The sequence below is a fragment of the Salvelinus fontinalis genome, chromosome 38 (assembly GCF_029448725.1).
Source record: "Salvelinus fontinalis isolate EN_2023a chromosome 38, ASM2944872v1, whole genome shotgun sequence".
In the NCBI taxonomy this organism is placed as follows: Eukaryota; Metazoa; Chordata; class Actinopteri; order Salmoniformes; family Salmonidae; genus Salvelinus; species Salvelinus fontinalis.
This window is the reverse complement of record NC_074702.1, coordinates 15,213,129-15,229,296: the sequence shown is the minus strand read 5'-3', so window position 1 is coordinate 15,229,296 and position 16,168 is coordinate 15,213,129. Positions and strand designations below refer to the sequence as shown.

The 16,168-nt window shown below is 49.3% G+C and overlaps 1 protein-coding gene across 2 annotated transcripts in view; it reads left to right on the top strand.

The window, feature by feature from the left end:
• The window catches only part of LOC129837428 (cyclin-dependent kinase 14-like), a 208,231-nt gene that overhangs the window by 94,743 nt on the left and 97,320 nt on the right, over positions 1 to 16,168 (top strand). For both annotated transcript variants that reach the window (XM_055903578.1, XM_055903579.1), the window contains 2 exons: positions 2,244 to 2,367; positions 15,198 to 15,318. In XM_055903578.1, coding sequence (XP_055759553.1) covers positions 2,244 to 2,367; positions 15,198 to 15,318 — 245 coding nt within the window. The remainder of the gene's footprint in view (positions 1 to 2,243; positions 2,368 to 15,197; positions 15,319 to 16,168) is intronic.

The following is a 16,168-nucleotide window of genomic DNA, read 5'->3' as shown; positions in this document are numbered from 1 at the left end:
GACTTTCTTTTCATTCCTCTGCCCTTCTAGACCACTCCCTCTCTCTGTCTGGTTCTCTCTGTCTCTGTCTGGTTCTCCCTCTCTCTGTCTGGTTCTCTCTGTCTCTGTCTCATCACCTCTCTTCATCTTTCTCTGTATGTCTCTTTCCCTTTTCTCATTCTCTCTCTCTATGTATCTTTCCCTTTTCTCATTCTCTCTCTCTCTCTCTCTATGTATCTTTCCCTTTTCTCATTCTCTCTCTCTCTCCCTATATATCTTTCCCTTTTCTCATTCTCTCTCTCTCTCTCTCTCTATGTATCTTTCCCTTCTTTACACTCTCTTTCTCACTCTGTCTAACTTCCTATTCTTATCTTTCTCTTGTTCTCTCTCTCTCTCTCTCTCTCTCTCTCTCTCTCTCTCTCTCTCTCTCTCTCTCTCTCTCTCTCTCTCTCTCTCTCTCTCTCTCTCTTAATTTTCAATTACATTTTTCAATTCAATTTGCTTTATTGGCATGACGTAACATGACGTCTCCCTCTCTCTTAATAACTCTAGTGATGCCTTTAGCATTTTAAGCCAGATGGGGAGACCAGTCATCTAGCAGATGTCATGTCTGTCACGTGACCAAATGTCCTGCTAGTATAGTGACCGTGTTGGGCTAGTGAGTGTGACTACAGTCCAGGGCTACACATGGAATAGAGTTTCATAGAGCAGGCCTTTTTTTAGTGGGATGTCGACCTTTTACATGCATGTAAAGAGATACGTTATGAAAAGCATGCAAAAGCACTCAACTCAGCCCAGCCCTCAGCTAAACTCCAATCAAACATCATTTGAAGTCCACCTGAAATATCTTTGCTCTTGTACTTTACTTTCTACCATATAATATGGTAATTTGACAGTATTCTCAGTTTTCCTGTCGTCGACAATAAGAGTTATTTTTAAGCAGCGTTTTGATGTTTCGTTTGCAGAGAGAGGGGAGTGAATAAATGAGTAACCTTTTGATTGCCTAGCCCACTTAATGAGGCAGAGCCTTTTGACGAGTGTGTTTTGATATACATGAGTAAACACACATTTCTCATGCTAATTTCCAGCGTTGTGTGTTGTTTCGTGTATCGCCCGCCTGCCGAGTTGAGGAATGCTAAACTGTTGACCCGGTGACTCCAGATGCCAGACAGGGCTGATCCCTGATTGGACTCCATGGTTTTCGCTCTGCCTAATTGGCCGAGACCCTGCTAGTGCTGCTGGGTAGAGAGAAATTGCAATGAAAGATTAGAATGTTGAAATGCAGGATCAGCAATTGCACAGATTCAGAATTCATTATTGGTTGATTGATGCAAAGTGAACAAAAACCACAGGATCTGAAAGAGCCATAGACATTGATGTTGCTTTCAGGTGCTGTGTCAGAGAAAATATAGTAAATATGAGGACATTTATTCACAGTTTATTTTGTGTTGATGCTTATTTTCTCACCTATTTACCATTGTTAACATTTGAATGTAACTGAAAACCACTTTGTTGTGATATATTTATGACATATTATGACATATTCATAAATAGAACAGAAGTTTTATTATTATTTTTATTTATATTGTTTATTTATTGATATTTGTTATTGATGTGTGAGATCAGATGGTCTTTGTGAGGGCATCTATTTGATCACTGGTCAATAGTCCAAGCTGAGGAAAAGATGAGATGGGAGTTCTGGGTTGATTGGCTAGTATTGACGTTAGGGAGTGGAGTGAGTGTGTGCGAGTGTGTGCGAGTAAGGTTGAGGTTGTGGGTTTGTGCGTGTGCGTGCGTTATAGAGTTAATGGTGTGGTGTAAATGAGTTGTGGAAGTTAATATACTGGTGTTGTGTTGAGGCTGAATGAAGACATTAACACCTCCTACTGATGGATAGCTGTTATGACTCGTCTATGGGCAGGAAAGCCTTTCTCTGTTACGGATGAGTCCAAACAATGCTATGAATCAGCCAGAGACATGGAGAAGAAGAGAGATGGAGATACTAGATGGACAAATAGCAGGATGGACAATAAAAACATTAGAAGGAAATATTACTATTGAGACAACATAGTGGGTGACTTGGAAATCCATTGGAGACACATGATATACTGTACATTGTTTGAATGGCTAATGATTAGTCTCCTCTAATTTGATTTCTCATTTATCTAATGAACTTATGATTAATGAATTGAATGATCGAATCATTCATAGATATTACATCTAATGATGAATGATTAACGGTGAATATCCTCTCCGTCTATCAGTTGTTCCTGTACCAGTTGCTGAGAGGTCTGTCCTACATCCACCAGAGGTATATCCTGCACCGTGACCTCAAGCCTCAGAACCTGCTCATCTCTGACACTGGAGAACTCAAACTGGCCGACTTCGGTAGGTGGCTTTGCTTTGTCTGACTAGCACTCTTTTACTCTCGCTCGCTCTCTCTCTCTCTCTCTCTTTTTCTCTTCTCTCTCTCTCCTCTCTCTCTCTCTCTCTCTCTTTCTCTCTTCTCTCTCTCTTCTCTCTCTCTCCTCTCTCTCTCCTCTCTCTCTCTCTCTCTCTCTCTCTCTCTCCTCGCTCTCTCTCTCTCGCTCTCCTCGCTCTTCTCTCTCTCTCTCTCTCTCTCTCTCTCTCTCTCTCTCCTCGCTCTCTCGCTATCTCTTTTTCTCTCTTCTCTCTATCTCTCTTCTCTCTCTATTTTTCTCTCTTCTCTCTCTATATCTCTCTTTCTCTCTTCCATCTCTCTTCTCTCTCTTCTCTCTCTCTATCTCTCTTTCTCTTTCTCTCGCTTTGTCCTTTTTCTTTCTTTCCTCTCTCTCTCGCTCTCTCCATTTTTCTCGCTCTCTCGCTCTCTCTCTATCTTTCTTGTGTGTGTGTGTGTGTGTGTGTTTGTGTGTGTGTGTGTGTGTGTTAGACCTCTCCAGAAGCAGTAGCACCATATGGCTAGTCTCCTTTCATGGTGCCCAGCTCTGTAAATATGGTGCCCAGTTCTGTAAATACTACCCACACGTTTTGACTGGTTTCCAGAGTCGGTAGAACTACCGGCTCAGACTGGCACCACATACCAGACAAAGACTGCCTAACAGGAAATGATCCCTCTATCTCTCTATCCCTCCATTCACCCCTCCATCCATCCCTCTAGCCACCCAGGCAGGGGGACACCTTCATCAATAATGTAAAACCCTCCTCATTATAGAGTAGACATATTACTGGAAGGCAATTAGAAAATAATGGACAATATGCTAAATGAGAAAGAATGGAAATCCCATGGAAATACTGCTGTGGATTCACACATACATAGACACGGTCAGCCTAGCCTAGGGGATCTCATTTAGATGCTGAATAGAGGCTGTAGGCAGCGACGTGTGTGTGTTCTGAAAGGAGAGGAAGAGGGTACTGGGGAATGGGAAGGTGGATAGAAGGGAGAGGAGATGAGAAGGTAGTGGGAAATGGGGATAAGGGGGAGGCTTGAGGGGCTTGGAGAGAATCAAGGAGAGGGGGGAGAGGGGGGAGAAAAGGCTGACTGACTGTGGCATGGGTTCTGTGTCCCTGCTGGTTGATTTGCTTCTGGACCTGATCCAGAATCATCCTCAGTTTTTTGTGTTTCTCTGTCCTAATGAGTAGCACAAACAAAGGCAAACAAGTGAGGGTTATGAAAAGCTTAGATGGTTAGACTGAAGGACAGAACACACTGAAGTAGTGTGTGTTTATGTGTGTTTTTACGATGGTGCCAAGCTGACGGTAATCACCTATCTCACACACACACACACGCACACACACACACACACACACACACACACACACACACACACACACACACACACACACACACACACACACACACACACACACACACACACACACACACACACACACACACACACACACTGTACTTCACTACACACACCCTCACTGGGGTCACTACGACACTTAACTCTCACAAGGGCCACAGACACACACACCTGCACGGCTTGAACTGTCACAAGTGTGTGTTACTGTAGTGTGTCAAGTGTGTATTGGTTTATAGCATGTTTGTCAAGTGTATGCAATAGACATTTGTGTTTTCATGCTTGACTATCATCAAAGAAGAGAGTCTTAACTAAGACATCGTTTCTTTGTGTGAGACTGAATTGCAAATGTTTGTGTGTGATCATCTGTATGTGTGTGCTCCCGTACGTGTGTCTGCGTGTGTGTTTGTGTGTGTTGGGGTGTGTGTGAGTGTCTACAATCTCTCAACGGGGTGTGTCTCGTGTGGCGTGGATCATTCCCAGTCATACAGCTGTGGATATGATGCAAGATGGCGCCGGCAGAGATGGTCGCCTCGCTTCACGTCCTTAGGAAACTATGCAGTAATTTGTTTTTTCCTGTATTATTTCTTAATTTGTTATCTCAGAAAATCTTAAGTGCTATTACATACAGCCGGGAAGAACTATTGGATATAAAAGCGATGTCAACTTACTCACGACTTTCGGACGTCCACCTTGGACATTGGTTCCAATCCCAGAGGCCGACCCAAAACAACGTCGTCGCCGCAGGAGAGGCAGACGGAGCGGCCTCCTGGTTAGAAGGCGAGCACACCATCCACCGCTTCCGAGCATATTACTCGCCAATTTCCAGTCTCTAGACAACAAAGTGGACGAAATTAGGGCAAGGGTTGCCTTCCAGAGAGACAACAGAGATTGTAACATTCTCTGTTTCACGGAAACATGGCTCACTCAGGATATGCTGTCAGAGTCGGTACAGCTACCGGGTTTCTTCATGCGTTTCGCTGACAGAAAAAAACACCTCTCTGGTAAGAAGAAAGGCGGGGGTGTATGCCTCATTATTAACGACTCATGGTGTAATCATAACAAAATGCAGGAACTCAAGTATTTTTGTTCACCTGACCTAGAATTCCTTACAATCAAATGCTGACCGGATTATCTCCCAAGAGAACTCTCTTCGATTATTATCACAGCTGTGTATGTTCCCCCAAGCAGATACCTCGACGGCCCTGAAAGAACTTCCCTGGACTCTATGTAAACTGCAAACCATATATCCTGAGGCTGCATTTATTGTAGCTGGGGATTTTAACAAAGCTATTTTGAGAGCAAGGCTACCGAAATTCTACCAGCACATTGATTGCTGTACACGCTCGAGCAAAATACTGGACCACTGCTACTCTAACTTCTGTGATGCATACAAGGCCCTCCCCTGCCCTCCCTTTGGTAAATCTGACGATGACTCCATCTTGTTGCTCCCCTCCTATAGGCAGAAACTAAAACAGGAAGTGCCCATGCCTAGGTCTAGCCAATGCTGGTCTGACCAATCAGATTCCACGCTTCAAGATTACTTCAATTACGTGTACTGGGATATGTTCCGCGTAGTCTCAGACAATAACATCGACGTATACAATAACATCGACGTATACAATAACATCGATGTATCAGCGCCTCTTCAACCTCAGGAGTCTGCAGAAATTTGGCTTGTCACCTAAAACTCTCACAAACTTTTACAGATGCACAATTGAGAGCATCCTGTCGAGCTGTATCACCGCCTGGTACGGCAACTGCACCACTGTCAACCGCAGAGCTCTCCAGAGGGTGATGCAGTCTGCACAACGCATCACCGGGGACAAACTACCCGCTCTCCAGGACACCTACAGCACCCGATGTCACAGGAAGGCCATAAACATCATCAAGGACAACCAACCAACAATGTTCACCGCGCTATCATTCAGAAGGCGAGGTCAGTACAGGTGCATCAAAGCTGGGACCGAGAGACTGATAAACAGCTTCTATCTAAAGGCCATCAGACTGTTAAACAGCCATCGCTAACATAGAGAGGCTGCTGCCAACATACAGACTCAAATCACTGGCCACTTTAATAAATGGATTTAATAAAGGTATCACTAGTCACTTTAAATAATGCCACTCTAATAATGTTTACATATCCTATATTACTCATCTCATATGTATATACTGTATTTTATATCATTTATTGCATCTTGCCTATGCCGCACGGCCATTGCGTATCCATATATTTCTATGTACATATTCTTATTCCATCCCCTTACATTGTGTGTATAAGGTAGTCGTTGTGAATATGTTAGATTACTTGTTAGATATTACTGCACTGTCGGAACTAGAAGCACAAGCATTTCGCTACACTTGCATTAACATCTGCTAACCATGTGTATGTGACCAATAAAATCTGATTTGATATCTCAGTGTGTGTACTATGAGAGTCCTCTCCCTTCTCTCTCCTCAGAGCGGTGTCTCTCTCCTCTCTAATCCTGCTCCAGTCAATGGGCCCGGGGCCAACTCCATCTCTGCTAATTGTATCCATTGTATGGCAGCAGAAAAGGGAAAGTGGGTCTCTCCTCTCTCTCTCTGATTGTCTTTGTTCTCTGCCCTGCTGTGTGTAGGAGCCTCACAAAGTCCATTTCCTCCATTTCCTCCACGATCATACTTTATTATGTCTGGCTGTATGGGGGCCTCACCTTGAAACAGACGCAGGCTACTGTGGGCGGTATTATAAGACTATCAACATGTTCTGTGCTGAGCTTGTAGTGAAGCAGAACAAACAAGTGTCCCCTAGGTACCCTGAAAACAATGCTGCAAATTACAATCATCTTGCAAATACCCATCCAAATACATATACAGCCATTGGTTTAACAATCAACCAATAGATACAGTACATTGCAGTGATGATGTTACTTGTTCTATACTGTATCCACAAAAATGTTAGCTTTGAAGACACTGTATTATCTTCCTCCCTCCCTTGTCAGGTTGTGTGTGTGTGTGTGTGTGTGTGTGTGTGTGTGTGTGTGTGTGTGTGTGTGTGTGTGTGTGTGTGTGTGTGTGTGTGTGTGTGTGTGTGTGTGTGTGTGTGTGTGTGTGTGTGTGTGTGTGTGTGCGTGCTGGAGGGCACTGTTTTGTTTCTTCCCTAGGGATTCGATTTGAGTCACTCGGAACGTTGGGATTGGTGTGTGTGCGCGAGTGTGTGTTGTAGTGATATAGCTCGAAGACAGCTGGTGAGGATAATGATCTGTGGAGAGTGCAGCAATGTGACAATGGAGATGCAGGAATCTGGTTGGAACGTTGGAGGAATCCTCATGGAGCACCAGGACTTCCCGTGTGCTGTTAGCTACACCCGACACACAGGCCCTACAGGGAGTGGAGTGTCTGTCTGTCTGTCTGTCTGTCTGTCTGATACACCTGAAACCCACCTCTTTAAGGAATACCTAGGATAGGATAAAGTAATCCTTCTGACCCCCCCCCCCCCCCCCCCCCCCTTAAAATATTTAGATGCACTATTGTAAAGTGGCTGTTCCACTGGATATCTTAAGGTGAATGCACCAATTGGTAAGTCGCTCTGGTTAAGAGCGTCTGCTAAATGACTTAAATGTAAATGTAATGTCTGTCGGTGCATGTACTGTATGCATGTATGCAGGGAATGACCTGACTGGGATGTGTGCTGTTTGCTGCCTATCTCATTGGGGATCACTTAGTGTGGTGAAATGGGCTGTGATAGACAGACAGAGAGACCGGCTGTGATTGACAGACAGAGAGACCGGCTGTGATAGACAGACAGAGAGACAGGCTGTGATAGACAGACAGAGAGACAGGCTGTGATAGACAGACAGAGAGACAGGCTGTGATAGACAGACAGAGAGACAGGCTGTGATAGACAGACAGAGAGGCAGGCTGTGATAGACAGACAGAGAGGCAGGCTGTGATAGACAGACAGAGAGGCAGGCTGTGATAGACAGACAGAGAGGCAGGCTGTGATAGACAGACAGAGAGGCAGGCTGTGATAGACAGACAGAGAGGCAGGCTGTGATAGACAGACAGAGAGGCAGGCTGTGATAGACAGACAGAGAGGCAGGCTGTGATAGACAGACAGAGAGGCAGGCTGTGATAGACAGACAGAGAGGCAGGCTGTGATAGACAGACAGAGAGGCAGGCTGTGATAGACAGACAGAGAGGCAGGCTGTGATTGACAGACAGAGAGGCAGGCTGTGATTGACAGACAGAGAGGCAGGCTGTGATAGACAGACAGGGAGGCAGGCTGTGATAGACAGACAGGGAGGCATGCTGTGAAAGACAGAGAGAGCGACAGGATGTGATAGACAGGGAGACAAGCTGTGCTAGACAGACAGAGAGGCAGGTGGCAGGTGATCCACCACATACCTTTAGGTATTACTACTGTATATGAGAGGAGAAGTGGGGAGAATCACAGGAAGTTGAAAAGCCCATGTCTGGATTGATGAATTCATTCAGCATGTGAGCCAACTGTCTTTCAGGGGATTTTCTTAGCAGAGGAAATAAAACATTTTTCTGATCCTAAATACTAGTTTTGCTTGTTTGAGTGTGTATGTGTGCGTAAATGTGTGTGTGTGTGTGTTTGATAAGCAAAGGGGAATCTAAATGTTAATGTCCTGATCCCAGACCATGAAGAAGCAATAGCAGTATGCATGCCACCGCCATGTTGACACACACACACACCAGCACGCACACACACGTCACACATTACCCAGATTCTATCAGACCAGACATAAATTACCTGCCAAGCGCACACAATCAGTTATTGCCACCAGAAACCCGTGCAAGTATGCAAAATTACCTCCAAAGCATTATAGCATATTTTAAAGCCATTTTATACCTAGTTTTGTTATATATATATTTGAGATATGAGCAGGGGGTATTATTACATATCACGCAATCAGACATCCATCATCATATATTAGACTGGGATGATGCAGGAGAGGAGTGACACATTATTTAATTGACCCTGTTTTCTATTCTGGCTACACATTTCATGACGGAAACAAGTTGTGTATTTGCAGCATCTGCAAGATTGTTTTTCAGTGTTTTTTGTAATGATAAATGCAGTTTATTTAATTTTTTTATAATTTGTTTGGTATATCTTGTTTCTTTCTCCCCATGGATTTATGGTAGCTTTAGACACAGCAGCCGAGGAGGTGGGGAGGAGGAGGAGGAAGAGGAGGAAGATGAGGAGGAGGCTACACAGAGATACCTGAAAGTCATTTGACTTCAGAGTGAACTTCAAAAGAAGGCTTGTGTTGTTTGTCCCAGGGGGGATATGGAGTCCATTTCAGTCTCCTCTCTGGCTGTATTCCTCTTCAACCTCCTCTTCTCTTCCTCCTCCTCTCCTGCCCTCTGTTCTCTGACCCCTGGTGTTGCCATGGGGACACAGTGTGATGTATAATTCACTACTGAACTTCACACCCAGGGCTACCTGTGTGTGTGTGTGTGTGTGTGTGTGTGTGTGTGTGTGTGTGTGTGTGTGTGTGTGTGTGTGTGTGTGTGTGTGTGTGTGTGTGTGTGTGTGTGTGTGTGTGTGTGTGTGTGTGTGTGTGTGTGTGTGTGTGTGTGTGCGCTTGCGTATACGTGCGTGGGTGTGTGACCTTCATACCGGGACGACCTGGAATGGAAGGCCAGCCAGGAGCCACACCGGTTGTATAGTGTGAAACTGTGGTCTGAATGCCAGGAGTGTCAGTGTGTGAAGGTATGAATGTGGTTGCGTGCGTTGGTGCACGTGTGTGAAGCCTGGGGGTCAGGCCTTTTGAAATGGAGCCTCTCGCTACAGTAGGTCTCTCAGGTGTTCTCTGATGTAGAATGTCAGGGCCACCGGGCAGTCACCATTTTATAGAAAGAGCAATGTATCTATCCCCCTGTTTTGTGCTGTTACCGTTGTGACTACGCTGGAGGAGAGGAGGAGAGGGAATCCAATCATCTAGGTCCTGGAGTGTAAATACAGTACACACCCCCACTATTTCCTATCACTCCCTCCCTTTCTACCTCCATCCCTCTACCTTCCCTCCCTCCATCCCTCTCCTCCATCTACCTTCCCTCCCTCCCTTTCTCCCTTCATCCCTCTCCTCCCTCTACCTTCCCTCCCTGCCTCTCCTCCATCTACCTTCCCTCCCTCCCTTTCTCCCTCCATCCCTCTACCCCCTCTACCTTCCCTCCCTCCCTTTCTCCCTCCATCCCTCTACCTTCCCTCCCTGCCTTTCTCCCTCCATCCCACTCCTCCATCTACCTTCCCTCCTTGCCTTTCTCTCTCAATCCCACTCCTCCATCTACCTTCCCTCCCTGCCTTTCTCCCTCCATCCCTCTCCTCCCTCTACCTTCCTTTCCTCCCTGCCTTTCTCCCTCCCTCCCTCTGCTCCATCTACCTTCCTTTCCTCCCTCCCTTTCTCCCTCCATCCCTCTCCTCCCTCTACCTTCCTTTCCTCCCTGCCTTTCTCCCTCCACCCCTCTCCTCCATCTACCTTCCCTCCCTGCCTTTCTCCTTCCATCCCTCTCCTCCCTCTACCTTCCTTTCCTCCCTCCCTTTCTCCCTCCATCCCTCTCCTCCATCTACCTTCCCTCCCTCCCTTCCTTTCTCCCTCCCTCCATCCCTCTCCTCCATCTACCTTCCCTCCCTTCCTTTCTTCCTCCATCCCTCTCCTCCATCTACCTTCCCTCCCTTCCTTTCTCCCTCCCTCCATCCCTCTCCTCCATCTACCTTCCCTCCCTGCCTTTCTCTCTCCATCCCTCTCCTCCATCTACCTTCCCTCCCTTCCTTTCTCCCTCCCTCCATCCCTCTCCTCCCTCTACCTTCCATCCCTCCCTTTCTCTCTCCATCCCTCTCCTCCATCTATCTTCCCTCCCTGCCTTTCTCTCTCCATCCCTCTCCTCCCTCTACCTCCCTCCCTGTCTTTCTCCCTCCATCCCTCTCCTCCATCTACCTCCCTCCCTCTCTTTCTCCCTCCCTCCCTCTCCCCAACCTTCCCTCCCTGCCTTTCTCCCTCCATCCCTCTCCTCCCTCTACCTCCCTCCCTCTCTTTCTCCCTCCCTCCCTCCCTCTCCTCAACCTTCCCTCCCTCTCTTTCTCCCTCCATCCCTCTCCTCCCTCTAACTTCCCTCCCTCCCTTTCTCCCTCCATCCCTCTACCTTCCCTCCATCCCTCTCCTCCCTCTACCTTCCCTCCCTCCCCTTCCCTCCATCCCTCTCCTCCATCTACCTTCCCTCCCTCTCTTTCTCCCTCCATCCCTCTCCTCCATCGACCTCCCTCCCTGCCTTTCTCTCTCCATCCCTCTGCTCCATCTACCTTCCTTTCCTCCCTCCCTTTCTCCCTCCATCCCTCTCCTCCATCTACCTTCCCTCCCTACCTTTCTCTCTCAATCCCTCTCCTCCATCTACCTTCCCTCCCTGCCTTTCTCTCTCCATCCCTCTCCTCCATCGACCTTCCCTCCCTGCCTTTCTCCCTCCATCCCTCTCCTCCATCTACCTTTCCTCCCTCCCTTTCTCCCTCCATCCCTCTCCTCCCTCTACCTTCCTTCCCTCCCTGCCTTTCTCCCTCCATCCCTCTCCTCCCTCTTCTTTCCCTCCCTCCCTTTCTCCCTCCATCCCTCTCCTCCATCTACCTTCCCTCCCTTGCTTTCTCCCTCCCTCCATCCCTCTCCTCCCTCTACCTTCCCTCCCTGCCTTTCTACCTCCATCCCTCTCCTCCATCTACCTTCCCTCCCTTCCTTTCTCCCTCCATCCCTCTCCTCCATCTACCTTCCCTCCCTGCCTTTCTCTCTCCATCCCTCTCCTCCCTCTACCTCCCTCCCTGTCTTTCTCCCTCCCTCCCTCCCCTTCCCTCCATCACTCTCCTCCGTCTACCTTCCCTCCCTCTCTTTCTCCCTCCATCCCTCTCTTCCATCTACCTCCCTCCATGCCTTTCTCTTTCCATCCCTCTCCTCCCTCTACCTTCCTTTCTTCCCTCCCTTTCTCCCTCCATCCCTCTGCTCCATCTACCTTCCTTTCCTCCCTCCCTTTCTCCCTCCATCCCTCTCCTCCATCTACCTTCCCTCCCTGCCTTTCTCTCTCAATCCCTCTCCTCCATCTACCTTCCCTCCCTGCCTTTCTCCCTCCATCCCTCTCCTCCCTCTACCTTCCCTCCCTGCCTTTCTCGCTCCATCCCTCTCCTCCCTCTACCTCCCCTCACTGCCTTTCTCCCTCCATCCCACTCCTCCATCTACCTTCCCTCCCTGCCTTTCTCCCTCCATCCCTCTCCTCCCTCTACCTTCCCTCCCTGCCTTTCTCCCTCCATCCCACTCCTCCTTCTACCTTCCCTCCCTGCCTTTCTCCCTCCATCCCACTCCTCCATCTACCTTCCCTCCCTGCCTTTCTCCCTCCATCCCTCTCCTCCCTCTACCTTCCTTTCCTCCCTGCCTTTCTCACTCCATCCCACTCCACCATCTACCTTTCCTCCCTGCCTTTCTCCCTCTATCCCTCTCCTCCCTCTACCTCCCCTCCCTGCCTTTCTCCCTCCATCCCACTCCTCCATCTACCTTCCCTCCCTGCCTTTCTCCCTCCATCCCACTCCTCCATCTACCTTCCCTCTCTGCCTTTCTCCCTCCATCCATCTCCTCCATCTACCTTCCATCCCTCCCTTTCTCCCTCCATCCCTCTCCTCCCTCTACCTTCCCTCCCTCCCCTTCCCTCCATCCCTCTCCTCCAGCTACCTTCCCTCCCTGCCTTTCTCCCTCCATCCCTCTCCTCCATCTACCTCCCTCCCTGCCTTTCTCCCTCCATCCCTCTCCTCCATCTACCTTCCTTTCCTCCCTGCCTTTCTCCCTCCATCCCACTCCTCCATCTACCTTCCCTCCTTGCCTTTCTCTCTCAATCCCACTCCTCCATCTACCTTCCCTCCCTGCCTTTCTCCCTCCATCCCTCTCCTCCCTCTACCTTCCTTTCCTCCCTGCCTTTCTCCCTCCCTCCCTCTGCTCCATCTACCTTCCTTTCCTCCCTCCCTTTCTCCCTCCATCCCTCTCCTCCCTCTACCTTCCTTTCCTCCCTGCCTTTCTCCCTCCATCCCACTCCTCCATCTACCTCCCCTCCCTGTCTTTCTCCCTCCATCCATCTCCTCTACCTTCCCTCCCTGCCTTTCTCCCTCCATCCCTTTCCTCCATCTACCTTCCCTCCCTGCCTTTCTCCCTCCATCCCTTTCCTCCATCTACCTTCCCTCCCTGCCTTTCTCTCTCCATCCCTCTCCTCCCTCTACCTTCCTTTCCTCCCTGCCTTTCTCCCTCCATCCCACTCCTCCATCTACCTCCCCTCCCTGTCTTTCTCCCTCCATCCATCTCCTCTACCTCCCCCCCCCTGCCTTTCTCCCTCCATCCCTCTCCTCAACCTTCCCCCCCTGCCTTTCTCCCTCCATCCCTCTCCTCAACCTTCCCTCCCTGCCTTTCTCCCTCCATCCCTCTCCTCCATCTACCTTCCCTCCCTGCCTTTCTCCCTCCATCCCTTTCCTCCATCTACCTTCCCTCCCTGCCTTTCTCCCTCCATCCCACTCCTCCATCTACCTTCCCTCCCTGCCTTTCTCCCTCCATCCCTTTCCTCCATCTACCTTCCCTCCCTGCCTTTCTCCCTCCATCCCTCCTCCATCTACCTCCCCTCCCTGTCTTTCTCCCTCCATCCATCTCCTCTACCTTCCCTCCCTGCCTTTCTCCCTCCATCCCTTTCCTCCATCTACCTTCCCTCCCTGCCTTTCTTTCTCCATCCCTCTCCTCCATCTACCTTCCTTTCCTCCCTGCCTTTCTCCCTCCATCCCACTCCTCCATCTACCTCCCCTCCCTGTCTTTCTCCCTCCATCCATCTCCTCTACCTTCCCCCCTGCCTTTCTCCCTCCATCCCTCTCCTCAACCTTCCCCCCCTGCCTTTCTCCCTCCATCCCTCTCCTCAACCTTCCCTCCCTGCCTTTCTCCCTCCATCCCTCTCCTCCATCTACCTTCCCTCCCCGCCTTTCTCCCTCCATCCCTTTCCTCCATCTACCTTCCCTCCCTGCCTTTCTCCCTCCATCCCACTCCTCCATCTACCTTCCCTCCCTGCCTTTCTCCCTCCATCCCTTTCCTCCATCTACCTTCCCTCCCTGCCTTTCTCCCTCCATCCCTCCTCCATCTACCTTCCCTCCCTGCCTTTCTCCCTCCATCCCTTTCCTCCATCTACCCCTCCCTGCCTTTCTCCCTCCATCCCTTTCCTCCATCTACCTTCCCTCCCTGCCTTTCTCCCTCCATCCCTTTCCTCCATCTACCTTCCCTCCCTGCCTTTCTCCCTCCATCCCTTTCCTCCATCTACCTTCCCTCCTTCCCTTTCTCCCTCCATCCCTCTCCTCTACCTTCCCTCACTGCCTTTTTCCCTCCATCCCTTTCCTCCATCTACCTTCCCTCCCTGCCGTTCTCTCTCCATCTCTCTATCATTCAGATGAACCTACAGCCAGACAACCCATATACTGTAACTACCCCATCAGTCTATTATTCTGGTCTTTTTATGATGATTAGATCTCTTCTCCCTGCTCCTGCCCTGCGTTAACCTCCCAGTCCCCCCTACACACACACACACACCTCACAGCACCCACAGTGTAAATGATAGGCTCTCAGTGTGTCTGGGATATTGGTCTCTCCTCTCTGTGACACAGCCTATTGTTTACAGGTCAGATTAGTCTGTAAATTATAGTGTTAGACTGTGAGGAAGCCTGGCTCAACCTCCCTCTCTCCTGGAAGCCTGGGTCTGTTCTGGCATAGGGACATGTTAACTACTCCCTGCCCTGCATCACCCTCCCCACGCACACGCACACACACACGCACACACACACACACACACACACACACACACACACACACACACACACACACACACACACACACACACACACACACACACACACACACACACAGGGGGCTGGCAAAAGGGGCAGAAAGTCTTGGCTGTTTAAGCTAAATGCTTTAATGAACCAGTCTCACCACCTGGGAGGACAGCTAGCTAAATGCCACCAGACTCATTAAAACTAGCTGGCTCTGCATTGCCAGCACACGCATACACACACACACACACACACACACACACACACACACACACACACACACACACACACACACACACACACACACATAATACTGTACCGTCAGCTTAGGGAGCAGTGCCCTTGATGTTAGATGTAGTGTATAGAGATGGTCTGTTGTAGCTTTGAGTCTGATTGGTATTCTGATAGCACTGGTCCTGTTGGTTCCCAGGGTCCATGTCAAAGAGCACCTCAGGCAAGACCTGCTCTGCTTTGCACCAGTCAGCTTTTCTCTCATCTTATGGAGCCTCAGTAGAGGGCATTCAATGATAAAGTTAACAAATACAGTGTGTTTCTGTTCCCACTATTTGTTCCTTACAGTGTGTGTGTGTTCTCTCTTGCAGGTCTGGCACGGGCTAAGTCAGTCCCCAGCCACACCTACTCCAATGAGGTGGTGACCCTGTGGTACCGCCCCCCTGATGTCCTCCTGGGATCCACAGACTACTCCACCTGCCTGGACATGTGGTAGGTAGTACCACTGACCTTTAACCCCTGACCCCCTACCTCTTGCCACATCCCTTTCCACAACAGGGAGAATACTTCCTCCTCTAGATCAGATGAGGTGTGAACCCCACAGAGAGCCACAGACAGCTGTGTGAATGTGTTCCATAGGGAGGTGAGGGAGAGACCTGGCCATGTCTCTATCTGGGGTTGAGGAGAAGCTGAGAGACCTGGCCTGGCTGAGACTGAGGCTCAGTATGGACAGACAGGGGAATTTGCTGTGGACATGGACAGATAGAGGCCTTCCTGTGGCGACAGACAGACAGACAGCTTTAGTCAGTAAATGGACAGAGGTCTTTCAGAACTGCCATCCAGGCTGTGAAATGAACCGTGACCACATCGATCTGGACAGGCAGTCCTCGAGGACGCCCCTTTCCAAGGACCCGAGCTGCTTCCCACCGCGGGTAATTAAAGCATAGTGGGGGAGAGGGAGAGGCAGCGGGTTAGGTGGGCAGTAGAGCAGGTGGGCAAATCCTAGGGCACTTTTCCACTCCACCGAGACTGGAGCCACTCAACATAGAAATACCTATATCGTCACTTAGAATGCAGTGTTCCATGAACAAGCAACGCTCATATCGACCGCAGTGTGCTCAGTGCTGGGTCATCGGTTTGGGTAACAGTCTGTCCCATATCCGTCAAACCACTGACAGGTTAAAGGATCAGATCTGGAAGACAGGAGGAAGGGAAAGAATAGAGTGGAGAAGAACAGGGATTCTTCCTCCAGTCTATTTGTATGGCTGTTATCGCCTCAGTGAGCCTGCCGTTTCACCAGGCACCTGTCAGTCAAGCTGACACTGTGGACACAGACAGACAG